At 37.7% G+C, this 12,306-nt stretch overlaps 1 protein-coding gene across 2 annotated transcripts; it reads left to right on the top strand.

Annotated features, from left to right (window-relative positions):
* The first annotated feature begins 690 nt into the window (after positions 1-690).
* Positions 691-11,931, top strand: LOC112511504 (uncharacterized protein At1g51745). 2 transcript variants are annotated; one of them, XM_025117146.1, is made up of 5 exons: positions 691-781; positions 1,166-1,517; positions 8,575-8,843; positions 8,922-9,428; positions 10,493-11,931. In XM_025117146.1, exons 2-5 carry the CDS (start codon positions 1,327-1,329, stop codon positions 11,380-11,382), a joined length of 1,857 nt encoding a protein of 618 aa, XP_024972914.1. In that variant the 5' UTR covers positions 691-781; positions 1,166-1,326; the 3' UTR covers positions 11,383-11,931. The 2 variants fall into 2 exon arrangements, with proteins under 2 accessions (XP_024972914.1, XP_024972913.1); XM_025117145.1 differs by having other exon boundaries at positions 8,575-9,428.
* Positions 11,932-12,306: the final 375 nt, after the last annotated feature.

The raw sequence follows: 12,306 nt of genomic DNA, 5'->3' as shown, positions 1-12,306 counted from the left end.
ACTTTTATATCATGTGTTATTTCATATGATTTTATTTCCATCCAAGACCAGGATTTGGAACAATGTTCAACATATTTGTTTCACAATGTGTTTGTTTTATATGTACTCGGTTCATAATGTGAACACTTTCGACATGTTTGTGAATAAAAAACACACGTAAAAAAGTTTCACTTTGTGAACCGAATACATACGATACAAACACATTGTGAAACAAATATATGTTAATTAGTACATTAAATACTATCCTTAGACATAAAAATTCATGTGAAACAAAACATTAAGGTAGAAATTCTTACGGATCTCACAAATTATGGAGTGCTCAAATGATTAAGCCTCGTATTTAAAATATATATGTATATGTATTTCGGGTTTTCGGACGGACCGGATGGCCAAAAATCAATCATAACCCGAGCCTAAAATTTTCCCGAAAGTTGGTTTTCGGATTTTCAGATTTCCGATCATTTGGGTTTCACATAAATACCTTATTTTCGGTTTGGTTCGGTTCGGGTTCGGATTTCGGACCAATCGGCTAAATAACAGGGATCAAAATTGTAAATATATAAAAGTCAAGGGGAGAGTTGTAGATTTTGTTGATAAAATCTGTGCCCTAGGTTAATGGTGGCAGATGATTAAAACCCTGTAGTCTTCCCTACTTCAAAAAATAAAAACATAAATTAATCAAAACACAATCTCTCTCTCACACACCCACACTCACACCGCTCTCAACTCTCTCTCTCTCTCTTGCTCTGTTCTTCTGTTTTTGGCAAAAAGATACCAAAAGGTACGTCTATTCTCATTCCGAATCAGAACCCACCAAGGTTTTGGTTCATCAATCACATATCTCACACACCCTCCATCGTATCGCAAGCAAAACGGCGGTCTGATGATCAAAATCTGAAGGAAATTTGAACAAAAAAGAAGCAAGCATTTGATATATAAACCCAAACGAAATCGTTTTGCTGTTTTTGAAAACATGGAATTCGAATCTTCTTCTTTTTTAATTTGCTTTTGGATCTGTTCATCTCCTTCATAAACCCATCCGTATGTTTTTTGTTGGGTTTTAAGCTTAACTGAATTTACTTGGATCAAATTTATTTGTCTCATCTATATTGGGTTTGTCCTTGCATGCACGATTATTGATATTTAATGTTTTACATGGTTTTAGGGTTTGGGAGCAAAAGGCATTGGGTCATCGAAATTTCCTCTTCTTGATATATTTATCTATCCGATAAGTATCTTTGGGGTTTTTTTGTTGTTGCCGTTAGAGGATGGAGAGCTTGCAATTGGGTTAAGGGATTATTGGGTTTTTGTTGACGCTATTGGGAAATGGGGAGTTCTTTTGAAGCAAACGGTAAAAGTATTGACCCTTCGGTGGGTGGGTTGGTTTGGGTCCGGCGTAGAAATGGGTCGTGGTGGCCGGGTCGGATATTGGGGCCTGATGAGTTACCGGAAAGTTCTTTGGTTTCGCCGAGATCGGGTACTCCGGTGAAGCTACTTGGAAGAGAGGATGCAAGTGTGTAAGTTGCATTTTTTTTTTTATCACAGTTATTACTGTTTTTGATTGAAGCTGAATGAAATTTGTTGGGCTGTTTGTGGTGTTAGTTGTTACCCTAATTTCTTTCAAGTTGTTGATTGCAGTTACTTTGTTCAATTTATGGGCATATGGTAGCTAGTTTACTATCATGTGTTTGTCTGTTTGAAACCCCATAGATTAATTTGGAATTCTGGATGGAGCGCTGAGCTAAGTTTTGCTAATTTATTGCTGAGAAAGGGTGTGTTAAGGGCTTAAGGATATGAGAATGAGATGTGCATACTTGTTTAGCTTGTTCACTACTGCCATTATAGCATTTTACCTTCTTATTTGGACAACCAATATTAAAACCGTAGAAATCTTAGTCTACATTTTGTGGGGTTTTGAGGGAGGCTGCATTAAACCTGGTTTGGCCATGTTCTGATATTTCGATCTTTGTTTGCAACTTAATGTCCAACTCTTGATGTCTTTCTTTGATGTAGCATGTAAGGGTGCATTTGGTATGCGGGACAGGATTGGACAGTACAATACAAAAACTTGTCCCACATTTGGTGACAGAAAAGTAGCTGAGTAGGACCATTTTTCTGTCCTACCAAAGTAGGTGGAATAAAAATAGGGAGATGGGACAAGCTTAGTATATTATTAAACTACTCATGTAAAATTAAAAATCCTATAAACTTCTACAATTCTTCAACCCGCTTCCTTACCTTTGCATGCCCACTCCCGCCCTTCCAGTCATGTACTAATATCCAATTCTGTCCGCATACCAAACACACGCTCAGAGAGTTTTTCTACTTTATTTTCTGAAGCATGTAATTCCTTGAACACCTGTTCACATTTTGCATCTACACATTAATATTTCATTTTGTAAATAGAATTCCTTTGGCCATGTCTTACTCAAAGCAGCCTCTGCGTTAATGATATAGCGTCGCATCTTGATCCTCTGAACCTGACCAACTCTGATGCACCTTAGGAATCTAAGTAGGCACTAGTATGGTTACAACTATGAGTTTCCCATCCTCATTCTTGATAACCAATCTACTAAGGCATTCTTCTTACTCTTCTTGCACTGGATTTAATAGTTCAATTCTAGAAGTTTGGTGACTCATTTTTGTTGCAAATTGTGGTTATTCTCTGCCTGGAATATTACTTGAGAGGCCGATGGTTAGTCCTAATAACAGAAGGATTATAACTTACATGTTATTTATATTTTTGACTGCAAAGAGAATAACTTGCATTTCCTTTTCATTTGTTGAGAGGGCCCTGCTAATCTTAGTTATTCTACTTGTCAGTATCTTCTCTTTTCCACTCGCACTTTTGCACAAGCAGGGGGTCTTCATGGAAATAGTTGTTCAGTTAGGTCTGCGTACATCCCATCCCTACCGGACCCTGCTTCTGAGCGGGATATAATGGGTTTGTTTGGTTTGGTTGTCATAAGAGGGTCCAATTTGTGGCTTGAAAACTTGCTAAAATATGTAGGCTGCTCGTTTGTAGCCTAACAAGACCTATGCTAGTCACACGTGCGCAAGTTTCAATAACTAATAAGTACAATATTTTATGAAACATCTTTTTTTTCATCCTATGAATCATCGTTTCCAAATTAATATTATTTGACATAATTTTCAATACATAGAATCGTCAATCCGTTCCACCATCAAAAACATGCTATGATACACATACCATCTGTATATTGACATCAATTGGGTCACAATGTTGATTGTTTAAAGTAACACTTTGTGTGAAACCATATAAATTATTTGGGTTTCTATCTCACCTCCATGTTAAGTTTTATCTGTCAGTGTCTTTAACCTTTAGGGTTAAAACAAACCTTTTTGGAACCATTAACTTTAGAGTCAAAACTCCCATCTTTGTAGATAAGAAAGTACTTAAGATTGACGTACTCAATATTAGGTAATTAACAGTTAAGAATGTATGAAAAAGCAATGGTAGTTTTGAAATCCTAAGCTAGAGATATGAGTCGGGCCATCTACCATGGTTGGTAATTTTTCAGAAGGTACAAAAAGGAACTAATGAAGGAAATAATTGAGAGAGTCAGTGGGAGATGAATGATGGAGAAGATTATTAAGTTTTTTTTTGGGGAAAGATGACATAGGAGAATCAATGGGAATGTGGGAGAAAAGATGATTCATTGAGAATCAAATAGAAAAAAATAACGAACGAGACCTATGATCTCCAAGCTCAAGGAATGGTTGGTTGAACACTTAAATTGGATGTCATGGTGTGTAGTGGAGTCATAGAAAAAGATGAAGAAGTCAAGCTATTGATGGAAATATTTGAATTCCTTTTTCTTCTTTTCTTGCTCTACAAAAATAAGATGTTCTAAATGAAAGTTTATGGAACATAACATACTCAAGGGAATTGGTTGAACACATAACATGAAAAATTGATTGCTCAATCACAAAACCATGAAACGGGTCATAACTCATAAGAACTATAGATGGATCGTCAATAACAAATAACATAACTGTGAAACAATAGTACAATACCTACTATAGAAGCAAAAACATATAACAATAGCCAACATAAGTAGTTATGGAGACAACACAAACAAATAGCAATAGTCACCAGAAACAAAAAGCAATCAAGCACAATTGAAGCAGACTAGAAATAGGCAATAGAAGCAAATGCATATAGAAATAGCCAATAGAAGCAAATGTATATAGAAATAGGCAATAGAAGCGAATGCATATAGAAATAGCCAATAGAAGCAAATGCATATAAGAACGCCAACAAAAACATATAACAATACAAACACATGAGCTTAAAGGTTAAAGCTTTGATTCGTCTATTAAATTGTTGAAGCATGGAAGCGGTCAACAGATAGAGATAGCAATAGCCAATAGTCTTGGACCTTGAAATCAAATAAAAAAACTTAGAGAAGCAATAAGCAGCAGCTATGAACGAACGATCATATAACTTTTTACAAATTTTCTTCTCCCATATAATTAGTTAATGCATTTTAGGCCATTCTTATCTATTAAATTATTTTTGGGCTCTTATTATATACAAAAAATTGGGATTATTTATATACTAATTTTTTGGACGACTACTATGTAAATAAAATAAAATTGGGCCCCTAATTTTTTGAGGCCCTACAACCCATTGAAACTTTTTGTGTTTTAAGAATGCATTTGCATAGATCTAGGGTATCAACTCATTTTAGTCCCAATACCACATCACACCCACCTAGATGAACAAGTCTCCCTTTGTACTAAATTTCTTGCCCCACATCTTCCACGTAAAAGTGCAGCACACTTGTAAGGGATCTAACCTTGCTAATCAAACCCACAGACAATCTCGTAGGTCCCAAAATACGAGTAAATGGCTTTTCAAGCATACTATACCAATCACAAGCTAAATCAGAGGCAATACAATGATAAACAACCAATATTTACATGGTTCCACTACCATGGTGTAGTATAATTCCACCAAAAGAGATAGATCACTTGTATTAATACACAGTACAAAGCAACTTATAATAGAGATTGATCACCCAAAACTATTAGAAAGCCAAATGGAGTAAGCTCTCCTCTCTCTAGCTATGGAAGAACTACAATGTTCTTTTTCCTTTTATAAAAACTTAACAAAAATTGAAACTAAATGGCTTATATATGGAAAATGTGAACAGGGGGCAGGGGCCAAAATGGGTATAAAACCCACAAAATCCGCCAAGAAAATCGTCCAAACAGGCCCAGATGGGCTATGCGATGGTGGCCACGTCGCGTGGAATGTGCCACAATCACCAAAAATGTCTCGTTGCTATGCGATGTGCTCTATGCGACCTAGGATCGGCGTACCTAGGTCTCATGGAATGATTTTTTTCCCTTTGTTCCAGTTTTGAGCAGCACAACAACATTCAACAAAACCTCCGTTCTTACTATGATTTCCCTATTTCCAATTGTGATTATCGTAGGACTAGCATCCATTGTCACACAACCATGATTTTAGCCTGATGGGAATCCAAAATATTATGGGAGGAGCCCAAATCAATGACATTGAAGGTGTGTTTCTTGCAATGCCATTGTACTCTCACATTACTAACCCCTAATCGATGCTGTTAGAACAGTCAAAATACCAAATCGCGGTTAGTATTGTGATTTGAAATAGCGGTTAACGCTATGGTTAAGCGGTGGTATAGCAATTCATATAAATATTTAGAATTATAAACATAATATATATAAATATATTATAAAATATAAAAAACTTAACATATTATGTGTCATCAATATAAAAAAGAAATTCACTAATAAACTAATAGTCCCCAAAAAAGAAATTCACTTTGATCTCATGTTTCAGAGAAATCAGTGGCTCACAAGGACTGGAAAGGAACATATTCTATTTGTACTAATAGACTTAGAATGATGGTGGAAGGATTTAGGAAACGTGGTTGGATTCTCGATGATGTTGAAAATCTAAATCTTATAATCGTTGACGGTTAATAGGTGGATTAAATGATTTAAATCATTAAAAAACAAGTCCAAGTCCAAAATAAAAGCCCAAATCATTTAAGTAGGTCCAATATAAGCTCGTTAGACCAAAAAAGCCCAACCACAAATAGCGGTTATTCGGACCACTAATTTGTGTAAAAAGCTGCCATTTAGTGGTAAATCGCACTGCAATTCTCGGCACCGTTATTTAGGATCTCAATTCCTTCCTGGACCGTGAACCGCTATTGCACCGCTATTAACAACATAGCCCCAAATACTGCCACTTATGACATGCATGTCTTGTCCTCAACATTTTCAATATCTAGAGGTTTTCCTTCTTTTGTGTGTCCTCTAGTACTTAAAACAAAACCTCTTCTTCATTCACCTCGAATATCATCATATGGAGCTTGGCTTCGGAGCAAGTATGGCTCTTACTCTTCACACTCACGAGTAATAAGAGAGGCTCATCTTGCTCTGGCTATAAGTGATGGGTGTAGCCTTAATTAGTTAGGGAAGGGTCGTTCCAATCTTTCTGGTGACCCTATTAGCAAGACTATAGATCGACTAGACGAGTAATAAATAAAACAAAATATAAAAATTCATACCATATATGAAATTCACTTAAATAGAATCATTCTTCTAACATTCTTCAAAAATTGGACTCAGGAATCGCCAAAATGGCCAAGGTCCCGTTTGGTTTGTAGGATTGGATAGGATTTGGAATTCAATTCCATTCCAATCCCATGTTTGGTTTGAAGGATTGCTTGGATTTGAAATCCCGGGATTTAGAAATCCCATGGGGGTTGTTGGTATTTCGTGGGAGTTTGTAGGATTTGTGTATAATAGCGTTTTAAAATATGTTGAAAATATTTGTTTTATGATAATCAATTAATAAAAAGATAATTTAATAATTTTTGTAATTATTTTTAATTTGTTTTTCTAAATTTTTTATAAGGTGCAATTCAATTCCATTTCAAATTATACAAACCAAAGACACCAAATATTCAACATCCTTCCAAATCCAAATCCCTCCAATTCCAAATCCTTCCACGAAATCCAAATTTTCTCAAAACCATTCTATCAAACCTAACACCCCCTAAAAGAATAAAAGCCTAAAACATGTATAATTGGGCTAAAGGCTAAATATATATTATTGGGCTAAAAAATTTTGGGGGCCCTTTTCCATAGCTCTCATTGGAACACCTTCTGGCACAACCTTATCACACGATGTACTGTGGTGTGGCCGTGTGGGGGGATTAGTCTTTCCCACCATAGGTAAGGATCTGGTGATTGCGTATCTTATTGCTCCCTGTGTTTTCTATACGGTATTTACCACCATTTCTTCCCCCCTTAAAGCTAATTTGATGGTCTGGATCAAGGTGATAGGCTGCCATTCTCCGATTCTTACCAATATATTATCACTAAGTCCATTAATGGAAGACTCTAATAGAAATCCGTCATTTAAACCGGGATCCACAACATTGAAGACTGCCCTTATAGCTTCACATAGTTTCAAATGGTTTGGGTCAGCTTGCCTGCACCTCGATCAATCCCATGGGGCCCTGAAGATAACAACCAGGAATTCCCCAGTGGCCCTGAGGAGACTCGAACTGGCTCTCTATGGGAGGAATCCCAAGGCCTAGTCTTTATTTGAATAAGTTGTATTTACATAACCAGATGACCAATTACATGGATTGTCACCATCAATTACGGGAAGTGAAGTTTTTGTGCTTGAGGTTTTGTGACTGAATCCTTACTGAAGCAACATCATCTGGTTCAACTTCTACCATCTGTTTCTGATCCTTGCCTTCCAACTTGGTCAAGAGGCCTCATCCAAAAATGTTCACCATCACCTCTTTGCTAGGTTCCACCATGGTCTCTTATACCGATTTTTGCAAATCAGCTTCTCCCAAGTTTCTAAATTGGAACATGAAGTTCCCACAACAAAGAGAGGATCTGTTTATTTAGCTAAATGACCTTTGACTAGTGCTTTTTAATTCCACGACCGTCTGACAAGTTTATAGGCATTCTTGTGTATGAAAGTGGCATTCGCAAACCTGTAAGAAGGTCATTTAACCAAAGAACCCAAAGATTATCTATGATAGATGGTATGCATATTGCACCTTAACTTGACTAAAGACTTCTGTGGGTCCCTCCCAAGATTCTTCTGGAACCTTTTCTGCATTATCTTTCATCTTTATGGATATGCTCTCTTGCATATAAATAAGACGTGCGTTTGGTATGCAAACAGGACTTGATGGGTGAGAATGAGGTTGGTGGGTGTAGAATTGTGGAAGGTTTTAGAGATTTAATATGAGGGGTAGTTTGGTAATTTACCAAGCTTTCCCCATCTCCCTAGTTTTCGTTACACCTAGTGATTCTAATGTCATTCTAGTATTTTAGATTGATTTAAATAGAAAATATCATAATCGTCTGTTGTGTAGATTCAAACGATTTGTAGGGTTTAGCCTCTGCTTTATAGGACTTAAGTTTATAGATTCAAACGATTTGTGCTGTAAAAGTTCTGTTGTTCGTTTTTATATGCTTCCCTCCTCATCCTTTTCTTTAACACGCTTGTTGGTCATTCTGATGCAGGGACTGGTATAATCTCGAGAAATCTAAACGTGTAAAGGCATTTCGATGTGGAGAATACGACGAATGTATCGAGAAAGCAAAGGTTTCTGCAGCTATTTCTTGCAAAAAAGCCGTTAAATATGCACGTAGGGAAGATGCAATTCTTCACGCTCTTGAGCTTGAAAGTTCCCAAATTTCTAAAGATCATCCACAGATGGAAAAGCCGGGAGGTAAAAAACCCGATGTAGAGGAATCACCCATTTGTTTTCATCCTGAAGAAGAAACTGAAGGTACATCCGATAAGTTGAGCGGCTTGGAATACATGTCGAATTCTCCACCGGAGTTGTCTCAAGGTGGTGCGTTGATAGATGACTCTTTGCAGGGCGGGAGGCGGCGGACGCCCAATGATTCGGAAGATGACGGAATAGAAGGAAGTAAGAAGCGTATGAGAGGGCTCGAAGACATCGGAGTCTCTGGGAATTCGTCGTTTAAGAGGCGGCGGTCTCAAGTGGCTCACGTTCATGAGTTCCTGAAAAAGAAAAACAGACGCCGGCAATTGACGAAGGTTTTGGAGAGCACTGCCATGGTGACGGTTCCAGTTATGTGTGAACAAGTCACTGGGGTGACGGGATCGTTCCTTCCGAACGGTTCCGACAATAAAGTGTCGGGATTAGAATGTAATGAATCGAAGAGAAGTTTTTCGGTGGTGATCAACAATAACTCGGACAGTACCGGTGATGCCTCGAATAACGTCTTTTTGACAAATTGCAAACAGAAAGAGAACGAGATCTCGAGCATTTCGGAATTAGCCGAGAATGATTCTATCGTAAGGCTCTTTGACGTCCCTTTTATCGGAGAAGAAAAGCAGACCGCAGGTATGCTTGTTGTTACAGATTTTTATTCTGATTTCCGTTTTTATTTTTGACGCAACAAGATCGATTTTATAGGACGCCAATAAGATTTAGGGTACATTACGGTTTTCGTCTCTTTGGTTTGATGATAATTTCATTTTCGTCTCTGTGGTTTAGAAACTGTGATTTCCGTCCCTATGGTTTACAGTTTATTGCTATTTTCGTCCCTAGACTAATTCTTACCTGTAAGTATGGGGGACCAAAACGGTACGGAATTGTAAACCACAGAGATCAAAACAACAATAAATTGTAAATCATAAGGACAAAAATAGCAATGAATTACAAATTATAGGGACGAAAACAGCAATTTCTAAACCACGGGGACGAAAATCGCCACTTTTAACAAACCATTGGACCATATATATATATATATATATATATATATATATATATAAATGTTACAGAAGGATGTTATGACATATTTGGGTATAGCAACAAGTTTTTTAGGGCACTTTTGAAATGATGTGGCCTATTAGATATTTTTTGAGTAAATTACGTTTTTCATCCCTGTGGTTTTGAAATTTTGTTTTTTGTCCCTAGGTTTGCAATTCATTGCTATTTTCGTCTCCAAGGCTAACCTCCTATCTTTTAATTGAGGGACGAAATCAACAAAGAATTGGAAACCACAGGGATGAAAAGAGCAATAAATCCTAAATTATAAGGACGAAAACAACAATGAATTGTAAACTATAGGGATAATTGTTATTTCAAAAACATGGGGACAGAAATAGCAATTTTCAACAAAACACAGGGACGGAAACGTAATTTACTCTAGAATTTCTATAGCGTTTTTATTAGTATTTTTTCAAATAATGTCATATAAAAAGACTGCTGACGCCCAAAAATGTTCTATCAACTTATTGTAACACATTTACGTAGGATACACAGTTGGTTGAACCCACAAACTTGAGTCCTATAAAGGAGTCTGATAGGACGTTTAGACTTTTTGACGTTCCATAAAGCCGATTTCGTAGTTGTTTGGGCAAATTTTAAACCTTCGTTTCACTGATACATGTTTTAATCACCAGATTTTTCTCCGATATCGGAAAAGCCGCAGGCCGGTGTCGGAGCTCAATCCGGCCAAAGTAGTCTAATCGAGACCGTGTCGGCGGGACACGATGAAATCCAAGAATCCGGTTCCATCAGTTCGGGGGCCGCTGGTATCAGCGATATCAGCCATAGAATCGATAACAAAGGTACTTCAAAATGGCAGCATAAAGGGAAAAGAAATTCGAGAAATAAAAGCAAAAGTAAGTCGAAATTTCTGGATACAAATGTTGTCGATAATGATGCCGATGTGGTTCCGTCAAGAACCGACAGCATGGAACAAGTTGTCGAAGGCCAAACAGTTGAGATAACGGCCCCACAAAGATTGCTGCCCTATCGCCAATCTCGTTTTACGGTTAATCCAAAATATCAGTCGTCGGATCTTTCATACAGAAAACATGATATTGGCTCTCTGTATGACGTCAATATCGAGGTTAAAACCGGCCATCGGCCTCATCATGTTCCATACATATCGCTCATGAGCAAGTTGACCGGTCAACCAATAACTGGCCATCCGATCGTTGTCGAGGTTTTGGACAATGGCGTTTCTGATCTTTCTTTGAACGGTTCCGAATGCCATAGTAGTAGCTGCGAGTTAGATGGGGATGTCGGTTGGCTTCAAGTTCAAGAAACTCGTGGGTCTCCGGGGAAGTCCCCCAAAAAACCGAGGAGAAACGGGATTTTATCTAACAAAAAGATTCGAAGGTTATCATCGTTAACGGGTTCCAAGAGACTGAATGAAACGGGTAAGTTCAAGAAACCGGGACTAGCGTGTGTACCGCTGAAGGTCGTTTTCGGTAGGATAAATGCAGCGTTGGGTATTAGTTCAACGCGGTCTGAGAATTTCGGTGATGCAGGCGACACCCGGTGAAAAATCTTTTTCGTAATTTTAATTAAAAGTATGTAGGGATTTTGATCTGGTTAGGATTTTGAACCGTTTTTTGTTCGTTTTCGATACATTTTGGTGCGGTAGTTTCGCGCTCTACGCACTCGGTTGTACAATAATGGAGTTGTGGGTGGTAGCGTGGAGCCGGGTTTGGTCAACGGTTCGGGTTTTGTATAGAAAATGGTGTAACAGTAGGTGTAAAGACTGGTATGATGCTAGCCGCAGTTTGGCCGTGATTTCGAACGGTTTGGTTCCTGTCTGGTGAATTGTTGTTTATTGGGTTATCTGGACGTATGGCCGGCTTTCGGGGTGTCGGTTATCGGGTATTTGGGGACGTGTTTGTTGTTCGGGTTGTTGCACTTTTTTGTTTATGGTAGCAGGTGTTTGTTTTCGGAAACTCGATACAAAATGTTGCTTATGTTGACCACTGAAGCCTGGGCCGCCTAACGTTGCTCTGAGGCGAGCCTTCTCGGGCTCGTGGTTATTGTTATGTGTTGTTTGGTTTGATGAAATCGAATGATAAGTTACGGAATTTGCGACTTTTTTTTGTTTTGCTGGCTTGTGGTTTTTGTTGATTTGGATTTCATGGAGGGATTAAGATTTGGATTTGGATTGGGATTGGAATGAATTTGAAATCATTGGTGTGTTTGGTTTGTAGGATTTGGAATGGAATTGGATTCCATTATTTTAAAAACACAATTAAATTATATTTTTATTAATCGATTATTACAAAACAAATGTTTTTAAAATCTTATTTCATACAATTCTACGAAATCTCGTGAAATCCCCAGCATCTCTTAAGGATTTCAAAAACATATGTCTGTAGAATTTCAAATTCAGACAATCCAACAAACCAAATATGGGATTGGAATGGATTTGAAATCCAAATCCCCCCAAATCTTGCAAACC

Source organism: Cynara cardunculus (genome assembly GCF_001531365.2).
Source record: "Cynara cardunculus var. scolymus isolate 2C chromosome LG 4, CcrdV1, whole genome shotgun sequence".
NCBI lineage: Eukaryota > Viridiplantae > Streptophyta > Magnoliopsida > Asterales > Asteraceae > Cynara > Cynara cardunculus.
The sequence above is the reverse complement of the archived record's forward strand: the minus strand, read 5'-3'. Positions and strand labels throughout refer to the sequence as shown.

Excerpts from the sequence above, each read along its gene's own strand:
- LOC112511504 (XM_025117145.1), top strand. The coding sequence starts at position 1,327 with ATGGGGAGTTCTTTTGAAGCAAACGGTAAAAGTATTGACCCTTCGGTG. Across the intron at positions 1,518-8,574 it reads GGAAGAGAGGATGCAAGTGT|GGACTGGTATAATCTCGAGA; the intron begins GTAAGTTGCATT and ends ATTCTGATGCAG. Across the intron at positions 9,429-10,492 it reads AGAAGAAAAGCAGACCGCAG|ATTTTTCTCCGATATCGGAA; the intron begins GTATGCTTGTTG and ends TTTAATCACCAG.